A 17,870-nucleotide genomic window follows, 5' to 3' on the forward strand; every position below is an offset into this window, starting at 1 on the left:
TAGAGTTTATAGTGCAGAAGGAGGCCATTCGGCCCATCGAGTCTGCACCGGCCCTTGGAAAGAGCACCCTACTCAAGCCCACGCCTCCACCCTACCCCCGTAACCCAGTAACCCCACCCAACCTTTTTGAACGCTAAGGGCAATTTAGCCATGGCCAATCCACCTCGCCCGCACATATTTAGACTGTGGGAGGAAACCAGAGCACCCGGAGGAAATCCACGCAGACACGGGGAGAACATGCTGTCTCCACAAAGACAGTGACTCAAGCCGGGAATCAAACCTGGGACCCTGAAGCTGTGAAGCAACTGTGCTAACCACTGTGCTACCATGCTGCCTTGGATTGAGGTTTTCTCTGCACATGTTAGCCAAATTACTTTCTGTGATCGGGAAGCAGAAGATCTTCACGTTTTATGGCTACAGGACGGAAGAAGGGCCAGAGAATAAAGATATTCTGGCAAGTCACATTAAGGCAGAATCATGTCGATGGATAATTGTTGTAGACGGATAGTGTTAAAAAATAAGAAAACTGTCCGTGTGGAGATTGCACATTTCCCCCCCGTGTTTGCGTGGGTTTCGCCCAAACAACCCAAAAGAAGATGGGCATGATAGATGGATTGACCGCGCTAAATTGCCCCTTAATTGGAATAATAATAATCATCACTTCAATGAAGTTACTGTGAACAGCCCCAAAATGAATTGTACACTAAATTTATAAAAAAAATAAAAAAATGTCAGGATAGGCAAACGTCTAGCAACGATGAGACACAGCGGAACATCTGCTGAAAATAATTATTTCTCTGCAGCCAATCAATTAGTTAAAGGCTTTGATTGATTAAAATGTGCATTGCAGATTGAAGGACAGTCCTAATAGGCCAATTATCATTTCGGGTTAGATATATTAGGCAAAAAAGAGTGCATTAAAGCTTAGTTTGTTAAAGAAGAGAGCTTAAAACAAACTAGAAACTCAAAAAGATTCAAATAGATACTGTTGTTAACAATATTAAATAAATGTATCTGTTAGTGGAGAAATGGAATGGGAATTTAAACTGGAAGAGTGTGCAAAAGGAAAGAATGTTTTTTGTGTGAATTGTGAGTGATAGAATGATTGCCTGGGGAAGGAAGATGTGGCCGAGGTATGAAATATTGCGCGTCAGTAATTCCAAATGACGGTGAAAGTACAAGGGTGCGGAAAAAAACTGGAAAATTAATTGGTCCTGAGGAGAAAATGAACCAAAAGAAAACCCCAAGTCACTGGACACTGATGGGGTGCACCGTAGATCATTGGGGGGGGAAAAAAAATCAGAGGGGTGATTGCAAAGGGAGACTGGAGGGTAGTCACTATAACATTTCTGTTCAAGAAGGGACAGAAGGATAAAGTGATCCACTCAGACCAGTAGCAGGTATGTGGGGAGGTGGCAGAGAAGGGAAGAGGCAAAATACATGAAAAACAATTCAAGGTTTGCTTAATTGTGTTGAATGCTTCAGTCATGTGCTTTTGGGTGCTGGTTTGGTTTTGCTGTAAAAAAAATCAAAGTCAGGGTGCCCCATCCAACTGCAGTGAGACTCCGCACACTGTTTATGCATAAAACAAGGTAAGAGGATAAACTCAGTGCAGTTTTAAACTTCATAGAATCCCTACAGTGCAGAAGGAGGCCATTCAGCCCATCGAGTCTGCACCGGCCCTCTGAAAGAGTGCCCCACTTAGGCCCACTCCCCCACCCCCCCCCCTTTCCTGCAACCCCACCCAACTCTCATATCCCTGGACACTAAGGGGCAATTTTATCATGGCCAATCCACCTAACCTGCACATCTACGGATTGTGGGAGGAAACCGGAGCACCCGGAGGAAACCCACGCAGACACGGGGAGGAAGTGCAAACTCCACACAGACAGTCACCTGAGGCCAGAATTGAACCCTGGTCCTTGGCGCCGTGAGGCAGCAGTGCTAACCACTGTGCCACCTTGATTTCTAAAGTTCCTCAGGTAGCGAACTACACACAAAATGCTGAAAATACTCAGCCGGTCAGACAGCATCTGGGAGAGAGAGAGGGCGAATCAAAGTTAATGTTTCAGGTTTGGGATCTCTCGTCAGTTCTTTCATTGACGAGCTGTACACGTGTAATAAATGTTGTGTTATAAGTGAATGATGATGAAGGATTTTTTTTTTACAAACTGACGCAGAAAGCTTCAAGAAAAAGTGCAGCTGCGACCCATCTCACACAAAGATGTGGAGCAGAAGCAACGGCAGAAAACCTTACCTCCGCCTTCCAAACTGCGGTTTATTCCCAAGAAAAACGGTCTGAGACCCATCGTGAAAATGCGGAGCAAAGCAGCACCAAAATCCTCTGCGAAAGGGGTCAGCTTCAGAAAGGTTAGTGAGCACCTTCAGGTTTGTGTGTGCAAAGCCTGGATTGCCGCATCCCGGACAGGTATTTTCCCACGCTGTTGGACTTTGCTCAGTGCTAATTTTCTTGCCTCGAAGTCGGAAGATTTGGGGTTTCAGCCCCACTCTAAGCTGACTTTTCAGTTCAGTGCAGTGCTGAGGGAGTGCTGTTTTGTTGGTGGGTGCTGTCTTTCAGATGAAGCATAAAATCAAGGCCCTGTCTTCCCCCCCCCCCCATTATCACACTGACCTTCCTGTGCACAAATTAGCTGCTGTGTTTCCCCACATGAAAACAGTGACTGTACTTCAGAAAGACTTTCTTAGCGGTAAATCGCTCAGCACTTCCTGATGTCACTAGCTGATGTCATGCACGTTGAGGTCTGTCTTTACCTCAATGACAGGTAAATTTTAAAAAGTAGTATACACTCGCTCCTGAGTGCATCTAATTGCAGTCGTCTCCCCGGTTGCCCAGCCCTCCATATCTCCCCCTTTACCCTGCCTGCACTGCTCTCCTTGACCCTCTCCCAGCTCTCCCATCCCGTTTCCTCATTCCCACTGGTGTTGGAGAAGAGCTGGGGAGAGTACGTGGGGGTTCGAGGGGGGGGGGGGGGGGGGGGGGGCGGGGTTGGCAGTAGTGCAGGGGAGCCAGGCCAGGGATGGGGGGGTGGGGTTGATTAAGCCTTCTCCGTATTTGCTGCCATGAGGACCACGGAATCCGGGCCATTATACAAAATCGGCAGAAATGCAAATAAATTGCCATTTCATCTTGAAAGGGGTGCTCTGGACCCTAGTCAGCAAGAAGGGAGGAGGTAAAAAGGCAGGTATTATATCTCCTGTATTTTCCGATTTAATTGACTGGAACTGGTTCCTCAACCGTAATAGGTAATCAATATGGGAAAGTGTCTTGCTCCAGTTAGTCCACTTGAAGAATATGTCATTGGTTATATATGATAGTTGGGCCAAGGCCGGTTATTTCTTTCATTCTTTCATGTTATACAAGTGTCACTGGCAAGGCCGGAACCTGTTGCCCGACTCTAATTGCCCTTGAGAAGGCGCTGGTGGGGATGAGGGACGAGATTCTCCGACCCCCCGCCGGGTCGGAGAATCGCCGGGGGCTGGCGTGAATCCCGCCCCTGCCGGTTGCCGAATTCTCCGGCACTGGATATTCGGCGGGGGCGGGAATCGCACCGCGCCGGTTGGCGGTCTCCACCATGGCGGAGGCGGAAGAGACTCCCTCCACTGCGCATGCGCGGGAATGCCGTCAGTGGCCGCTAGCGCTCCCGCGCATGCACTGCCCGGAGTTGTCATTTCCGCGCCAGCTGGCGGGGCACCAAAGGCCTTTTCCGCCAGCTGGCGGGGCGGAAATTCGTCCGGTGCCCCTTAAGGTTGGGGCTCGGCCCCCAAAGATGCGGAGCATTCCGCACCTTTGGGGCGGCGCGATGCCCGACTGATTTGCGCCGCTTTGGGCGCCAGTCGGCGGACATCGCGCCGATACCGGAGAATTTCGCCCGAGGTTCTAGAATTTTGACCCAGAAACAATGAAAGTATGTGTGTACAGCCATTACTTGTACTTTGAGGCATTTAACCGTTTAAAAAAAAATAATATGTTCGAAACAGATCCAACACCCTGACTCCCAGATGAAGGCCCTGTTCGGTGTGCTGAACTATGAGTGTCGACAGAAACCAGCCTTGATGGGTTCCTCAGTCTTAGGACTTGATGATATTTACAAAGCGTGGAGGGGGTTTGTGTTACGGAGTCTGAAAGCTGGAAAAGTGAGAGAGAGCCATCCTTATTACTTTGTGAAAGTGAGTTTAAAGGCCTGATACTCCACCAGATTATATCTTCATTTTAAACTAATTGCCAGCGGTGACGTGACACCTTGGTGGGTTTTAATCTACTGCAGTGTATCTTTGAAATACTCGGTGAAAATTAATTCTTAAGTGTCTCTAACGGCTGAGACATTCCCGATACTTTCCTTTCTTAAAAATAAATTTAGAGTACCCAATTGTTTTTTTTTCCAATTAAGGGGCAATTTAGCGTGGCCAGTCCACCTACCAGGCACACCTATGGGTTGTGGGGGTGAGACCCATGCACACACGGGGAGAATGTGCAAACTCCACACGGACAGTGACTCGGGTCCGGGTTCGAACCTGGGACTTCAGGGCCGTAAGCAGCAGTGCTAACCACTGTGCCACTGTGCTGCCCCCTGATACTTGCCTAAGTCTTTCTAGTGCCTGGAACTTCAGGTAACTTACTCACTGAACAGAGCTGGGATGATCTCTGAAGATTGGCATGCATTGCCCATAGAACCGAGCCCACACATCAGAAAGGTAATAATAATCTTTATTGTCACAAGTAGGCATTCATTAACACCGCAATGAAGTTACTGTGAAAATCCCCTAGTCGCCAAACTCCGGCCCCTGTTCAGGTACACAGAGCGAGAATTCCGAATATCCAATTCACCTAATGTCTTTCGGGACTTGTGGGAGGAAATCGGAGCACCCGGAGGAAACCCACGCAGACACGGGGAGATTTGGATTCAGTCCGGGATCTGCGCCAAGTTAAAATGGGACAGCGAAAGGGACACTACACCTGGTCTCTGCATTTGTGGGCTAAGAAGGGGGTCAAGTCAACAATAAGGTATCTGTGAATCATGCTGAAAGATGTTTTGGCTGTTGTAGGAAAGGAGGAAGGGAATTGAAGAAAAAGTAAATGTCTCTTTGCCTCTGCCTCAACAATGGGCTGGATTATACAGCCACCTGCTGGTGGAACTGAAGGTTGGCGCGCTCGTAGAATACAGTGTGTGCCTTTTCAATGAGAGGGGGGGAATGTACTGGAGAGTTAAACATGAAACTATTCTTGATGCAGGCAGATGTTACTGGTGCCTATGACACCATTCCTCATGCCAAGTTAATGGAAGTGATTTCGGGAATACTGGACCCCACAATGCAAGAGAGTTACTGCATCCGGCGCTACACCAAGGTCTGGATGGATTCTGGTGGCCAAATCAGAAAGTCATTCAAAAGTCAGGTACAGATTCGTGGCTGTGTGCATGTGTGAGAATTAGCTGAAGGACAGTGAACCGAAGACAGGAGAGAGTGGCTTGAAGGAAATGGAGACTTTTAAAAATTGCCCAAGTTTGAATTCTGTTTCATCTTTTGTGTGTTGTACTAAAGGCAGGCTCTGTGTAAATTCTTTTAAAAAAATATATATTTATTAAAGTTTTTAAACAACACAATTTTTTCCCCTTACAAACAATAACCCCCCCCCCCCCCGTAACAAAATAACACAAAATCGCACTGAGCAAGATATGTACATGGCAAAATGGTATATTTACATAGCTTTATCCCCCCCCCCAGGGTTGCTGCTGCTGCTGACCGACCTTCCTCTAACGCTCCGCAAGGTAGTCTAGGAACGGTTGCCACCGCCTGTAGAACCCCTGCGCAGACCGTCTCAAGGCAAACTTAATCCTCTCCGGCTTTATGAACCCAGCCATGTCGTTTATCCAGGCCTCCAGGCTAGGGGGCTTCGCCTCCTTCCACAATAGCAAGATCCTTCGCCGGGCTACTAGGGACGCAAAGGCCAGAATTCCGGCCTCTTTCGCCTCCTGCACTCCCGGCTCATCCACTACTCCAAATATTGCTAGCCCCCAGCTTGGCTTGACCCGGACTTTCACCACCTGAGATATTGCTCCCGCCACTCCTCTCCAGAACCCCTCCAGTGCCAGGCATGACCAAAACATGTGGACATGGTTCGCCGGACTCCCTGAGCACCTTCCACATCTGTCCTCTACCCCAAAGAACCTACTCAACCTCGCCCCCGTCAAGTGCGCTCTGTGGACCACCTTAAATTGTATCAGGCTGAGCCTGGCACATGAGGAGGAGGAATTAACCCTACCCAGGGCATCAGCCCATAACCCCTCCTCAATCTCCTCCCCCAGCTCCTCCTCCCATTTACCGTTCAACTCTTCTGCTAGGGCTTCCCCCTCTTCTTTCATCTCTTAGTGTATTGCCGAAACCTTGCCCTCCCCGACCCATACCCCCGAGATCACCCTGTCTTGAATTTCTTATGCCGGGAGCAATGGGAATTCCCTCACCTGTCGCCTCACAAAAGCCCTCACCTGCATATATCTAAATGCATTTCCCTGGGGTAACTCAAACTTCTCCTCCAGTGCCCCTAGGCTCGCAAATGTCCCGTCAATGAACAGGTCCCCCATTCTTCTAATCCCCGCCCGATGCCAGCTCTGAAACCCCCCGTCCATCTTCCCCGGGACAAACCGGTGATTACCCCTGATTGGGGACCACACCGAGGCTCCCACTGCACCCCTGTGCCGTCTCCACTGGCCCCAGATCCTTAACGTTGCCGCCACCACCGGGCTCGTGGTATACTTCGATGGCGAGAGCGGCAGCGGTGCCGTCACCAACGCCCCCAAGCTCGTTCCTTTACAGGACGCCATCTCCATCCTCTTCCATGCCGCCCCCTCTCCCTCCATAACCCACTTGCGGATCATCGCCACATTTGCTGCCCAGTAGTAGCTCCCTAGGTTTGGCAGCGCCAGCCCTCCTCGGTCCCTACTGCGTTCCAGGAACCCTCTCCTTACCCTCGGGGTCTTATTCGCCCACACAAACCCCATAATACTCCTACCTACTCTCTTTAAAAAAAACCTTGGTGATCACGATGGGAAGGCACTGAAACACAAACAAAAACCTCGGAAGGACCACCATTTTGACCGACTGCTCTCTACCCGCCAACGAGAGCGGCAACATGTCCCATCTTTTGAAGTCCATCTCCATTTGGTCCACCAACCTCGTCAGATTCAATTTGTGTCGGGCCCCCCAAGTCCTGGATACCTGGATCCCCAGATACCGAAAACTCCCCACCGCCCTCCTCAGCGGCAGGTCCCCTATCTCTTTTTCTTGGTCCCCTGCAATTAGTACAAAAAGCTCACTCTTCCCTACATTGAGCTTATAGCCCGAGAACTCCCCAAACTCCCTCAGAGTCTGCATGACCGCCACCATCCCCTCCATTGGGTCCACCACGTACAGCAGCAGGTCATCCGCGTATAGCGACACCCGATGCTCTTCTCCCCCGCGGACCACCCCCCTCCATTTATTAGACTCCCTCAGTGATATGGCCAAGTGTTCGATCGCCAATGCAAACAACAAGGGGGACAGAGGGCACCCCTGCCTCGTTCCTTGGTACAGCCGAAAGTACTCCGACCTCCGCCGGTTCGTCACCACACTTGCCACCGGGGCGCTGTAGAGGAGCTTAACCCAGCTAATAAACCCTCTCCCGAACCCAAACCTACGCAACACCTCCCAGAGGTACTCCCACTCTACTCGGTCAAAGGCCTTTTCCGCGTCCATAGCTGCCACTATCTCCGCCTCTCTCTCCTCCGATGTCATCATTATCACGTTTAAGAGCCGCCGCACATTGGTATTTAATTGCCTGCCCTTTACGAATCCCGTCTGGTCCTCATGAATCACCCCGGGACGCAGTCCTCAATCCTCGTGGCCAGCACTTTTGCCAATAACTTAGCGTCCACATTAAGGAGCGAAATCGGCTTGTACGATCCACATTGCAGTGGATCCTTGTCTCACTTCAGAATCAAGGAAATTGTCGCCTCCGACATTGTCGGGGGCAGGGTCCCCTCCTCTCTTGCCTCGTTAAAGGTCCTCACTAGTAGCGGGGCCAACAGGTCCACATACTTTCTGTAGAACTCCACCGGGAACCCGTCCGGCCCCGGGGCCTTCCCGCCTGCATGCTCCCCAAACCCTTACTCAGCTCCTCCAACCCGATTGGTGCCCCCAGACCAGCCACCTCTTGCTCCTCCACCCTCGGGAACCGCAGTTGGTCCAGGAATCTTCCCATCCCCTCTTCCCCCCCTGGGGGCTGGGATCTGTACAGCTCTTCATAGAAGGCCTTGAATACCTCGTTTATTTTCGTCGCATTCCGAACCGTGGCTCCCCCACCATCTTTGACTCCCCCTATTTCCCTCGCTGCCGTCCTCTTACGGAGCTGGTGTGCCAGCATCCGACTGGCCTTTTCCCCGTACTCGTAGGTCGCCCCCTGCGCCTTCCTCCACTGTGCCTCCGCCTTCCCTGTGGTCAACAGGTCAAACTTGTCTGGAGCCGTCGTCTTTCCCCAAGTAATCCTTCCTCCGGGGCCTCTGCGTATCTCCTGTCCACTCTCAAAATCTCCCCCACTAACCTCTCCCTTTCCATGCCCTCTGTCTTCTCCCTATGAGCCCTGATGGAGATTAGCTCTCCCCTGATCACCGCCTTCAACGCCTCCCATACCACCCCCACTCGCACCTCCCCGTTGTCATTGGCCTCCAAGTACCTTTCGATGCACCCCCTCACCCTCCCACACACCACCTCATCTGCCAGCAGTCCCACGTCCAGCCGTCACAGCGGGCGTTGGTCCCTCTCCTCTCCCAGCCCCATTTCCACCCAGTGCGGGGCATGGTCCGAAACGGCTATGGCCGAATACTCCGTCCCCTCCACCCTCGGGATGAGCGCCCTGCCCAGAACAAAGAAATCTATCCGGGAGTAGGCCTTGTGCACGTGGGAGAAGAAAGAAAATTCCCTGGCCTGCGGTCTTGCAAACCTCCATGGGACCACTCCCCCCACCTGATCCATAAACCCCCTGAGCACCTTGGCCACCGCCGGACTCTTTCCGTCCTTGATCTGGAGCGGTCTAGTGCTGGATCCAGCACTGTGTTAAAGTCGCCTCCCATTATCAGTCCTCCTACCTCCAGGTCCGGAATGCGCCCCAACATGCGCTTCATGAATCCGGCATCATCCCAGTTTGGGGCGTATACATTTACCAACACCACCCACGCCCCTTGCAACCTACCACTCACCATCACATATCTCCCTCCATTATCCACTACGATAGTCTTGGCCTCAAATGACACATGCTTTCCCACCAGAATTGCCATCCCTCTATTTTTCGTGTCCCGTCCCGAGTGAAATACCTGTCCTACCCATCCCCTTCTTAACCTCACCTGGTCCGCCAGCTTCAGGTGTGTCTCTTGGAGCATAGCCACGTCTGCCTTCAGTCCCTTCAAGTGCGCGAACACTCGAGCCCTCTTCACCGGCCCATTCAGGCCCCACACGTTCCACGTTATCAGCTGGACCCCCCCCCCCCGGGCCGACTAGCCAGCTCCTTTTCTGGGACAATCCCGTGTTCGCATCTCCCTCACCCTCCAGTCCCCCAGCCGGGGGACCTCCGTCCCGACCACCTCTTCTGTGTCCCATTCCCTTTAGGCCAGTGCAGCAGCAACCCTTTCTCCCCCCCCCCACCCCCCCCCCCCTCTCCTCCCCCCCGCTAGATCCCTGTCTCGCTTTTTTGCTCCCCCCATATCACTCCCGTAAGTCAGCTGACACCTGCTGACCCCGGCTTCCCCTGCCATCTCTTTGGCCCCCCCGTGTGGGAGTCTCCCCATCAATATACGTTCCTTCGTTCCCCTTCCCGCCTTTCTTCCCACGCGTGGGAAAAAAACCCCGCGCTTTCCAAAGCCTGCCCCGCCCCCTCTGGCACAGCTCCTGTCGCGGCCCTGTCTCTCTCCACCAGCCCATTTAACATTTCCTGCGCGTGATTGCCACCCTATATACAACAACCATCATACTTCAACCCTCAAACACCCCCCACCCTCACAAACCCTCAATTAGAGTCCAACTTTTCAGTTAGTATAAAGGTCCACGCCTCTTCGGGCGTTTCGAAGTAGTGGTGTTGGCCATTATGTGTAACCCACAGTCGCGCTGGCTGCAACATTCCAAATTTCACTCCTTTCCGATGCAGCACCGCTTTGGCCCGGTTGAAACCCGCTCTCCGCTTAGCAACCTCCGTGCTCCAGTCCGGGTATATTCTAATCTCAGCATTGTCCCACTTGCTGCTCCGCTCCTTCTTGGCCCATTTCAGGACCCTCTCTCTGTCCGTAAACCGGTGAAATCCCACCACCATCGCCCTTGGCGGCTCATTTGCCTTGGGTTTCCTCGCCAGTACCCAGTGCGCCCCTTCCAGCTCCAGCAACCCGGGGGGACCTCCGCGCCCATCATCGCCCCGATCATTGTGCCCGCATATGCCGCGGCGTCGGCCCCCTCCACTCCTGGGAGACCCAGGATCCTCAGATTCTTTCTCCTCGACCTGTTCTCCAGGTCTTCGAGTCTTCCCGCCCACGTCTTGTGTAGTGCCTCGTGCCGCTCCACTCTCACCGCCAGGCCCAAGAGCTCGTCCTCATTCTCACTCACTTTGTCCTGGATCTCCTGGATCTTCACCTCGTGGGCTTTCTGGGTTGCCCCAAGTCCTTCAGTTATTGCCAACATAGGCGCCACCATCTCCTTACGCAGCTCCTCGAAGCAGCGCTTGATGAATTCCTGCATCTCCTCTTTGTCCCCGGCCACCGCCATTTTGCTTGTTTTCCCTCTCTTCTCCCGCTGCTCCAATGCCACTTTTTTGGCTGTTTCGCTGCGGGTCCGGTCCATACAAGTTAGTAGGGGACCTCTCTCCTCTCTTCCCCACGGGTTGGCTGTGAAAAAAATTCTGTTGAGGCTCTTCTATCGAGCCCGAAAGTCCGTTTTCGCGGGAGCTGCCGAATCGTGCGGCTTAGCTCCGCATAGCCGCAACCGGAAGTCTCTGTGTAAATTCTGAGCATAAAAGGACCATTTTCTTTTTCAAAAGAGTCAACATGGTTTGCAGGCTTTCCAGCTGGTGCTTGCGAGGTTCGCAGTGGAAGGTTTTGCAAACTGCTAAGTGTGCAGACTCAAAAGACCTGTCAGGCTGACCTGACTGGTGTGTGGTGCTCCTGGGAGGCTGGCAATAGGAAAGGTGAACATCGAATCTTAGACCCATGACCACTGTGCTCATGCTGTTCTCCCAGTGAATCACTTAGTTGGTCACCAAACTCCTGTTTGTGTCTTAGACCCATCCATGTTACGGATGTCCAATTTCTTTAAAATAATTCATGAACTCTTATCAACAACAGTTTCTGATAAAGAATTCCACTGTGTGAAGAATTGTTTCCTTACACCCCCCATTTTTGTCTCTTAGTTACATTCCTGTAAATATTCAGATCACCATCTCGGGTCCAATGAAAATGTCATAATTTCTCATCTTTTCGCATATCTGTGACCCCCATAACTTCAGTCATCGCTTCTGTCCTGATTTTGAAAGTGAATTCCAATGCATTCATATTCTTACTTTCACACAAGCGTTAATCTGTCCCAGAATCCCAAAGCTGAACTAAATGTAGATTCTGTGTTAAAATATTATCAATGCGTGCTCAAGTCTGTCTGACAGACTTGTCAGATGCAGCATTTCCAAACGGAACATTGAATGGCCATGTTTTGGCCCGATTGCTTGAAATTGCACGCGCAGGAATGAAAGGATGTATTTATTAAACAGCAGAAAATGTGATTTGCTGATGTGCAGGTTTCCTAATTATAATTATTTGCCTGGTGGTATCCTAGCCAAGCAGAAGGGTAACCAGATGAGCCAATCAGATTGATCAAAATGCGGCGAGGTAGAGGTTCCACTTTGGACGCTATCGGTGAAATCTACACCCAAAAATGGTGCCCTAAGCTTTTTTTCTCTCTCGCGTTTCGGCTCAAACCGTTTCGCTGAATGTATTACCTTCCATGTCCCTTCACAGTCAGGCACTGTTTCGAAACAAACCTTTAAAGAACAAAATTTGCTTTCAGGATAATCCCCGATACGTTTAAGAATGGTAACTTGGTGCAGTTTGAGTAATACAACTGAAAATGTGTTAATCGCAGCTGAATAAACACTTAGAAACTGAGTAATTCCAGCACTTGTAAGCCATCCAATTTTAAATTACAAAAATGCATGAAAAAAACTTCGAATTTTTTTGCTAATTGTTTGTAGATTGAGAAAAGATTTACATTTTTAAACGTACCTGTTGTGCCCCTTGTGGCCAAAAGAACCAGTTCAATTTTTAGGGGTTCCTTGAAGGCCCTGCAAGTGGATGCTGAAATTCAAAACGGTGATTAATCCCATCTAGGTGTGCGGTCAGTTTTCTTGGGTGGTCCAGCCTCCAGTACAATGTTCCTAAACCAGCACAAATGATTGTGGACGCTCGATTTGCGGCGAATGCAATTGCCGCTTAAAGTTCCACAATCTCGTGCGCCACGTTATGTCCATTTCATCATAATTATACAGAAGAAGCACGTGACCAAGTGGAAACTCCAGGCGTTTCCCTCCAACTGCTCACCGTCGGCAGCGTCCCGGGGACTGAGTTTGCGTTGCGTTCATGCCTTTCAAATTGTGAAGCGAGCTAAACTGTATACGAAACACCAGTGATGGTTGTAATATCGATCCTGATTAGCCTTCAGAGGGCTAAGAATAGAGAGTCACTGATCCGGTGTATTGCGAAAATGTGAGGTGTTGGTTTGTAAAACTCAACCTTTCTGTCATCGCCAACTCTTGATTCCCAATTGCCTTCTCTCTCCTACTTCTTTGTAACCGTTGTAAGGGTTTACCGTCCTCGCTCTCTGCCACACCTTATACGCATCTTTCGATGGTAACCGAGCTGTTTTTTCCCCCTTCTGTCACATACTCAGGTTTTCACCATGATGGATCTCTTGCCAAACATGAAGGAGTTTGTATCCCATCTCCAGCAGAATACCTCTCTGCAGAACACTGTACTGGTTGAGCAGGTGAGATGAGTCGGTTCTGGTTATGTCCAATCCTTCACGTTATTTTCCCTGCCTCAGAAGGAAGGAACTATCTAAGACGGACGCGATGTTTCTTTCTTTGCTATTGGTTCATTTTTGGAAACATTGAAAAATATTTGGATTATTTCATTGAGCTCAAGAGAGTTCTTATGTGTATCAAACCAATTGTTTTCTGTGCAAGGGCATTATCTATAACTAATCAGCGACTCTAAATTTCTACTCATCTATTTACATTGACAAATGCAATAAGACTTCATATCTAAGCACCCTATTGAAGTCTCTTGCGTTTTATACTAATGTGATGGTCTCGATGCTTTGTTGATGCTTTTCCAATTGTGATTTTCTTTCAGGGTCTGACCTTGAATGAAACCTCTGGACAGATGTTTGGTTACTTCAAGCAAATGATTGAGAACAGCACAATCAGAATTGGGGATAAGTAAGCAGCATGTTCTCCCAATATGTCACCGAGAACTGATAAGCCTATTTCACCGACACAAGCGATATAAGTCTGCAGAAAGATCTATTTTCAATGAATGTCTTTACAGTCACCAGCGGGTGGGGTCTGTGTCTTATTGCACCATGGTTGTCTAATCTTAAATGTGTGACTTGTAAAGCCAGTGCTCTGTTGTTTGAGGCTGCATTGCAGAGTCGCACAGCACACAGCATTACTACATCTACCAAAGCACTCTGATTCAAATGGTTGTTTCAAACCGTTTGAAGGAACCTCTGAGTTTGAGTAGGTAGTTGGCCAGAGATCAGGGAGGACTATAGGCATCTTTCTCCATTAGGACGAGTAGGTCTCTTTCTCCATTAGGGAGAGTAGGAATCTTTCTCCATTAGAGAGAGTCGACCTCTTTCTCCATTAGGGAGAGTCAGCCTCTTTCTCCATTAGAGAGAGTAGGTCTCTTTCTCCATTAGGGAGAGTAGGTCTCTTTCTCCATTAGGGAGAGTCGGCCTCTTTCTCCATTAGGGAGAGTAGGTCTCTTTCTCCATTAGGGAGAGTCGGCCTCTTTCTCCATTAGAGAGAGTAGGCCTCTTTCTCCATTGGAGAGAGTAGGCCTCCTTCTCCATTAGAGAGAGTAGGTCTCTTTCTCCATTAGAGAGAGTAGGCTTCTTTCTCCATTAGAGAGAGTAGGCTTCTTTCTCCATTAGAGAGAGTAGGCCTCTTTCTCCATTAGAGAGAGTAGGTCTCTTTCTCCATTAGAGAGAGTAGGTCTCTTTCTCCATTGGAGAGAGTAGGTCTCTTTCTCCATTCGAGAGAGTAGGTCTCTTTCTCCATTCGAGAGAGTAGGTCTCTTTCTCCATTAGGGAGAGTCGGCCTCTTTCTCAATTCGAGAGTAGGCCTCTTTCTCCATTAGAGAGAGTAGGCCTCTTTCTCCATTAGAGAGAGTAGGCCTCTTTTTCCATTAGGGAGAGTAGGCCTCTGTCTCCATTAGGGAGAGTCGGCCTCTTTCTCCATTAGGGAGAGTCGGCCTCTTTCTCCATTCGAGAGAGTAGGTCTCTTTCTCCATTGGAGAGAGTAGGTCTCTTTCTCCATTCGAGAGAGTAGGTCTATTTCTCCATTCGAGAGAATAGGTCTCTTTCTCCATTCGAGAGAGTAGGCCTCTTTTTCCATTAGGGAGAGTAGGCCTCTGTCTCCATTAGGGAGAGTCGGCCTCTTTCTCCATTAGGGAGAGTCGGCCTCTTTCTCCATTAGGGAGAGTAGGCCTCTTTCTCCATTCAAGAGAGTCAGCCACTTTCTCCATTGGAGAGAGTAGGCCTCTTTCTCCATTAGAGAGAGTAGGCCTCTTTCTCCATTGGAGAGTAGGCCTCTTTCTCCATTGGAGAGTAGGCCTCTTTTTCCATTAGAGAGAGTAGGCCTATTTCTCCATTCGAGAGAGTAGGCCTCTTTCCATTAGGGAGAGTAGGCCTCTTTCTCCATTAGAGAGAGTAGACCTCTTTCTCCATTCGAGAGAGTAGGCCTGTTTCTCCATTAGAGAGAGTAGGCCTCTTTCTCCATTAGAGAGAGTAGGCTTCTTTCTCCATTAGAGAGAGTAGGCCTCTTTCTCCATTAGGGAGAGTAGGCCTCTCTCCATTAGAGAGAGTAAGCCTCCTTCTCCATTAGAGAGAGTAGGCCTCTTTCTCCGTTGGGGAGAGTAGGCCTCTTTCTCCATTAGAGAGAGTAGGGCTCTTTCTCCATTAGAGAGAGTAGGCCTCTTTCTCCATTAGGGAGAGTCGGCCTCTTTCTCCATTGGAGAGAGTAGGTCTCTTTCTCCATTGGAGAGAGTAGGTCTCTTCCTCCATTCGAGAGAGTAGGTCTCTCTCCATTCGAGAGAGTAGATCTCTTTCTCCATTAGTGAGAGTCGGCCTCTTTCTCCATTGGAGAGTAGGCCTCTTTCTCCATTAGAGAGAGTAGGCCTCTTTTTCCATTAGGGAGAGTCGACCTCTTTCTCCATTAGGGGACGAGTTGGTCTCTTTATCCATTGGAGAGTAGGCCTCTTTCTCCATCAGAGAGTAGGCCTCTTTCTCCATTAGAGAGTAGGCCTCTTTCTCCATTCAAGAGAGTAGGTCTCTTTCTCCATTCGAGAGAGTAGGTCTCTTTCTCCATTAGGGAGAGTCGGCCTCTTTCTCCATTGGAGAGTAGGCCTCTTTCTCCATTAGAGAGAGTAGGCCTCTTTTTCCATTAGGGAGAGTAGGCCTCTGTCTCCATTAGGGAGAGTCTGCCTCTTTCTCCATTAGGGAGAGTCGGCCTCTTTCTCCATTTGACAGAGTAGGTCTCTTTCTCCATTGGAGAGAGTAGGTCTCTTTCTCCATTGGAGAGAGTAGGTCTCTTTCTACATTCGAGAGAGTAGGTCTCTTTCTCCATTCGAGAGAGTAGGTCTCTTTCTCCATTAGGGAGAGTCGACCTCTTTCTCCATTAGGGAGCGTAGGCCTCTTTCTCCATTAGGACGAGTTGGTCTCATTCTCCATTGGAGAGAGTAGGCCTCTTTCTCCATTAGAGAGAGTAGGCCTCTTTCTCCATTGGAGAGAGTAGGCAGCCTTCTCCATTAGAGAGAGTAGGTCTCTTTCTCCATTAGAGAGAGTAGGCCTCTTTCTCCATTAGGGAGAGTAGGCCTCTTTCTCCATTGGAGAGAGTAGGTCTCTTTCTCCATTCGAGAGAGTAGGTCTCTTTCTCCATTAGGGAGAGTCGGCCACTTTCTATATTGGAGAGTAGGCCTCTTTCTCCATTAGAGAGAGTCGGCCTCTTTCTCCATTAGAGAGAGTAGGCCTCTTTCTCCATTAGAGAGAATAGGCTTCTTTCTCCATTAGAGAGAGTAGGCCTCTTTCTTCATTAGGGAGAGTAGGCCTCTCTCCATTAGAGAGAGTAAGCCTCTTTCTCCATTAGAGAAAGTAGGCCTCTTTCTCCATTGGGGAGAGTAGGCCTCTTTCTCCATTAGAGAGAATAGGCCTCTTTCTCCATTAGAGGGAGTAGGCCTCTTTCTCCATTAGAGAGAGTAGGCCTCTTTCTCCATTAGAGGGAGTAGGCCTCTTTCTCCATTAGGACGAATTGGTCTCTTTCTCCATTAGAGAGAGTAGGCCTCTTTCTCCATTAGAGAGAGTAGGCCTCTTTCTCCATTGGAGAGAGTAGGCCTCCTTCTCCATTAGAGAGAGTAGGTCTCTTTCTCCATTAGAGAGAGTAGGCCTCTTTCTCCATTAGGGAGAGTAGGCCTCTTTCTCCATTAGAGCGAGTAGGTCTCTTTCTCCATTAGAGAGACAGACAATTGGTTATATATAGCTTGAGGGCACCACTCCACATGTTTGTCCAATGCTAGAGAGTTTTGGATAGAATGGTCAATTTGACTATGAACAAGACAAATACTGAAAGAAGTATATCCCCTCTGTTGCCAGGACTACACTGCCAGTTCAAAGTTATTAGGCAGCACGGTAGCTTATATTTTTGGAGAGTGTTACTTGTGATAAGGCAGTTGCCAATTAGGGTTAGTTTTCATTTTTGTTATTTATCATTTATTCATTTTCTGTTTATAAAATAGGTCATTGTTATTTGTGTTGTTATAATATTGTGTAAAGGATACACAGTTGGCCAAAAATTTTCAATAAAATATTTATAAAAAAAAAAAAAGCTGTGGAGCTGTTGCTTCGGGTTTTTAATTGAGCTAAGTTTAGAGTCATAGAGTTTTATAGCACTTTGATCGAAAACAGTTGAACTGAAGTCCGAAAATTGATTATGGGCGTCGTGCAGAGCGTTTCTTTAGATGGAAAACCTATCTGTCAATAAGTATAATATGTGTTACAGGCAAACAATGAAATTGAGTCTCCCCGTTCCTAGGTATTACGTCCAGTGTTGTGGGATACCGCAGGGCTCACTCCTCTCAACCTTACTATGCAGCTTGTGTTATGGTGACATGGAGAACAGGCTCTTTGGTGGAATTCAGGAGGATGGGTAAGTACTGGCACCTTTATATTTAGACGTTAAAACTAGAATGTTTAACCGCATTGCTAATCACTTGCTCTGTGAAGTTAATTGTTTTTGTTTCTGTATGTTGGTCTTCGTTTGCCATTTTTCTTCCTTGTTCCAATGGTTGGTGGGCATGCTTGTTTTCCTCAGGTTGATGCTGCGATTGGTTGATGACTTTTTGCTGGTCACTCCGCACTTGGCGCATGCGAAGAGCTTTCTGAGGTATGTCTGTTGGAGCAAGCGTACCTATCCCATCGACCGTGAGCAAGACGTAACTATCCCATTGACCGTACCAAGACGTAACTATCCCATCGACCGTGAGCAAGACATAACAATCCCATCGACCGTGAACAAG

The 17,870-nt window shown here is 49.1% G+C and overlaps 1 protein-coding gene across 2 annotated transcripts in view; it reads left to right on the forward strand.

Annotated features, from left to right (window-relative positions):
* The window catches only part of tert (telomerase reverse transcriptase), a 66,162-nt gene that overhangs the window by 13,204 nt on the left and 35,088 nt on the right, over nucleotides 1-17,870 (forward strand). The window contains exons 4-10 of one of the 2 annotated variants that reach the window (XM_072509946.1): nucleotides 2,181-2,370; nucleotides 4,000-4,188; nucleotides 5,252-5,413; nucleotides 12,967-13,062; nucleotides 13,431-13,516; nucleotides 17,387-17,500; nucleotides 17,666-17,737. In XM_072509946.1, the coding sequence (XP_072366047.1) occupies nucleotides 2,181-2,370; nucleotides 4,000-4,188; nucleotides 5,252-5,413; nucleotides 12,967-13,062; nucleotides 13,431-13,516; nucleotides 17,387-17,500; nucleotides 17,666-17,737 (909 nt within the window). The remainder of the gene's footprint in view (nucleotides 1-2,180; nucleotides 2,371-3,999; nucleotides 4,189-5,251; nucleotides 5,414-12,966; nucleotides 13,063-13,430; nucleotides 13,517-17,386; nucleotides 17,501-17,665; nucleotides 17,738-17,870) is intronic. The other variant, XM_072509947.1, reaches the window with a different exon arrangement.

This window comes from Scyliorhinus torazame, chromosome 6, assembly GCF_047496885.1.
Source record: "Scyliorhinus torazame isolate Kashiwa2021f chromosome 6, sScyTor2.1, whole genome shotgun sequence".
NCBI classification, from domain to species: Eukaryota; Metazoa; Chordata; class Chondrichthyes; order Carcharhiniformes; family Scyliorhinidae; genus Scyliorhinus; species Scyliorhinus torazame.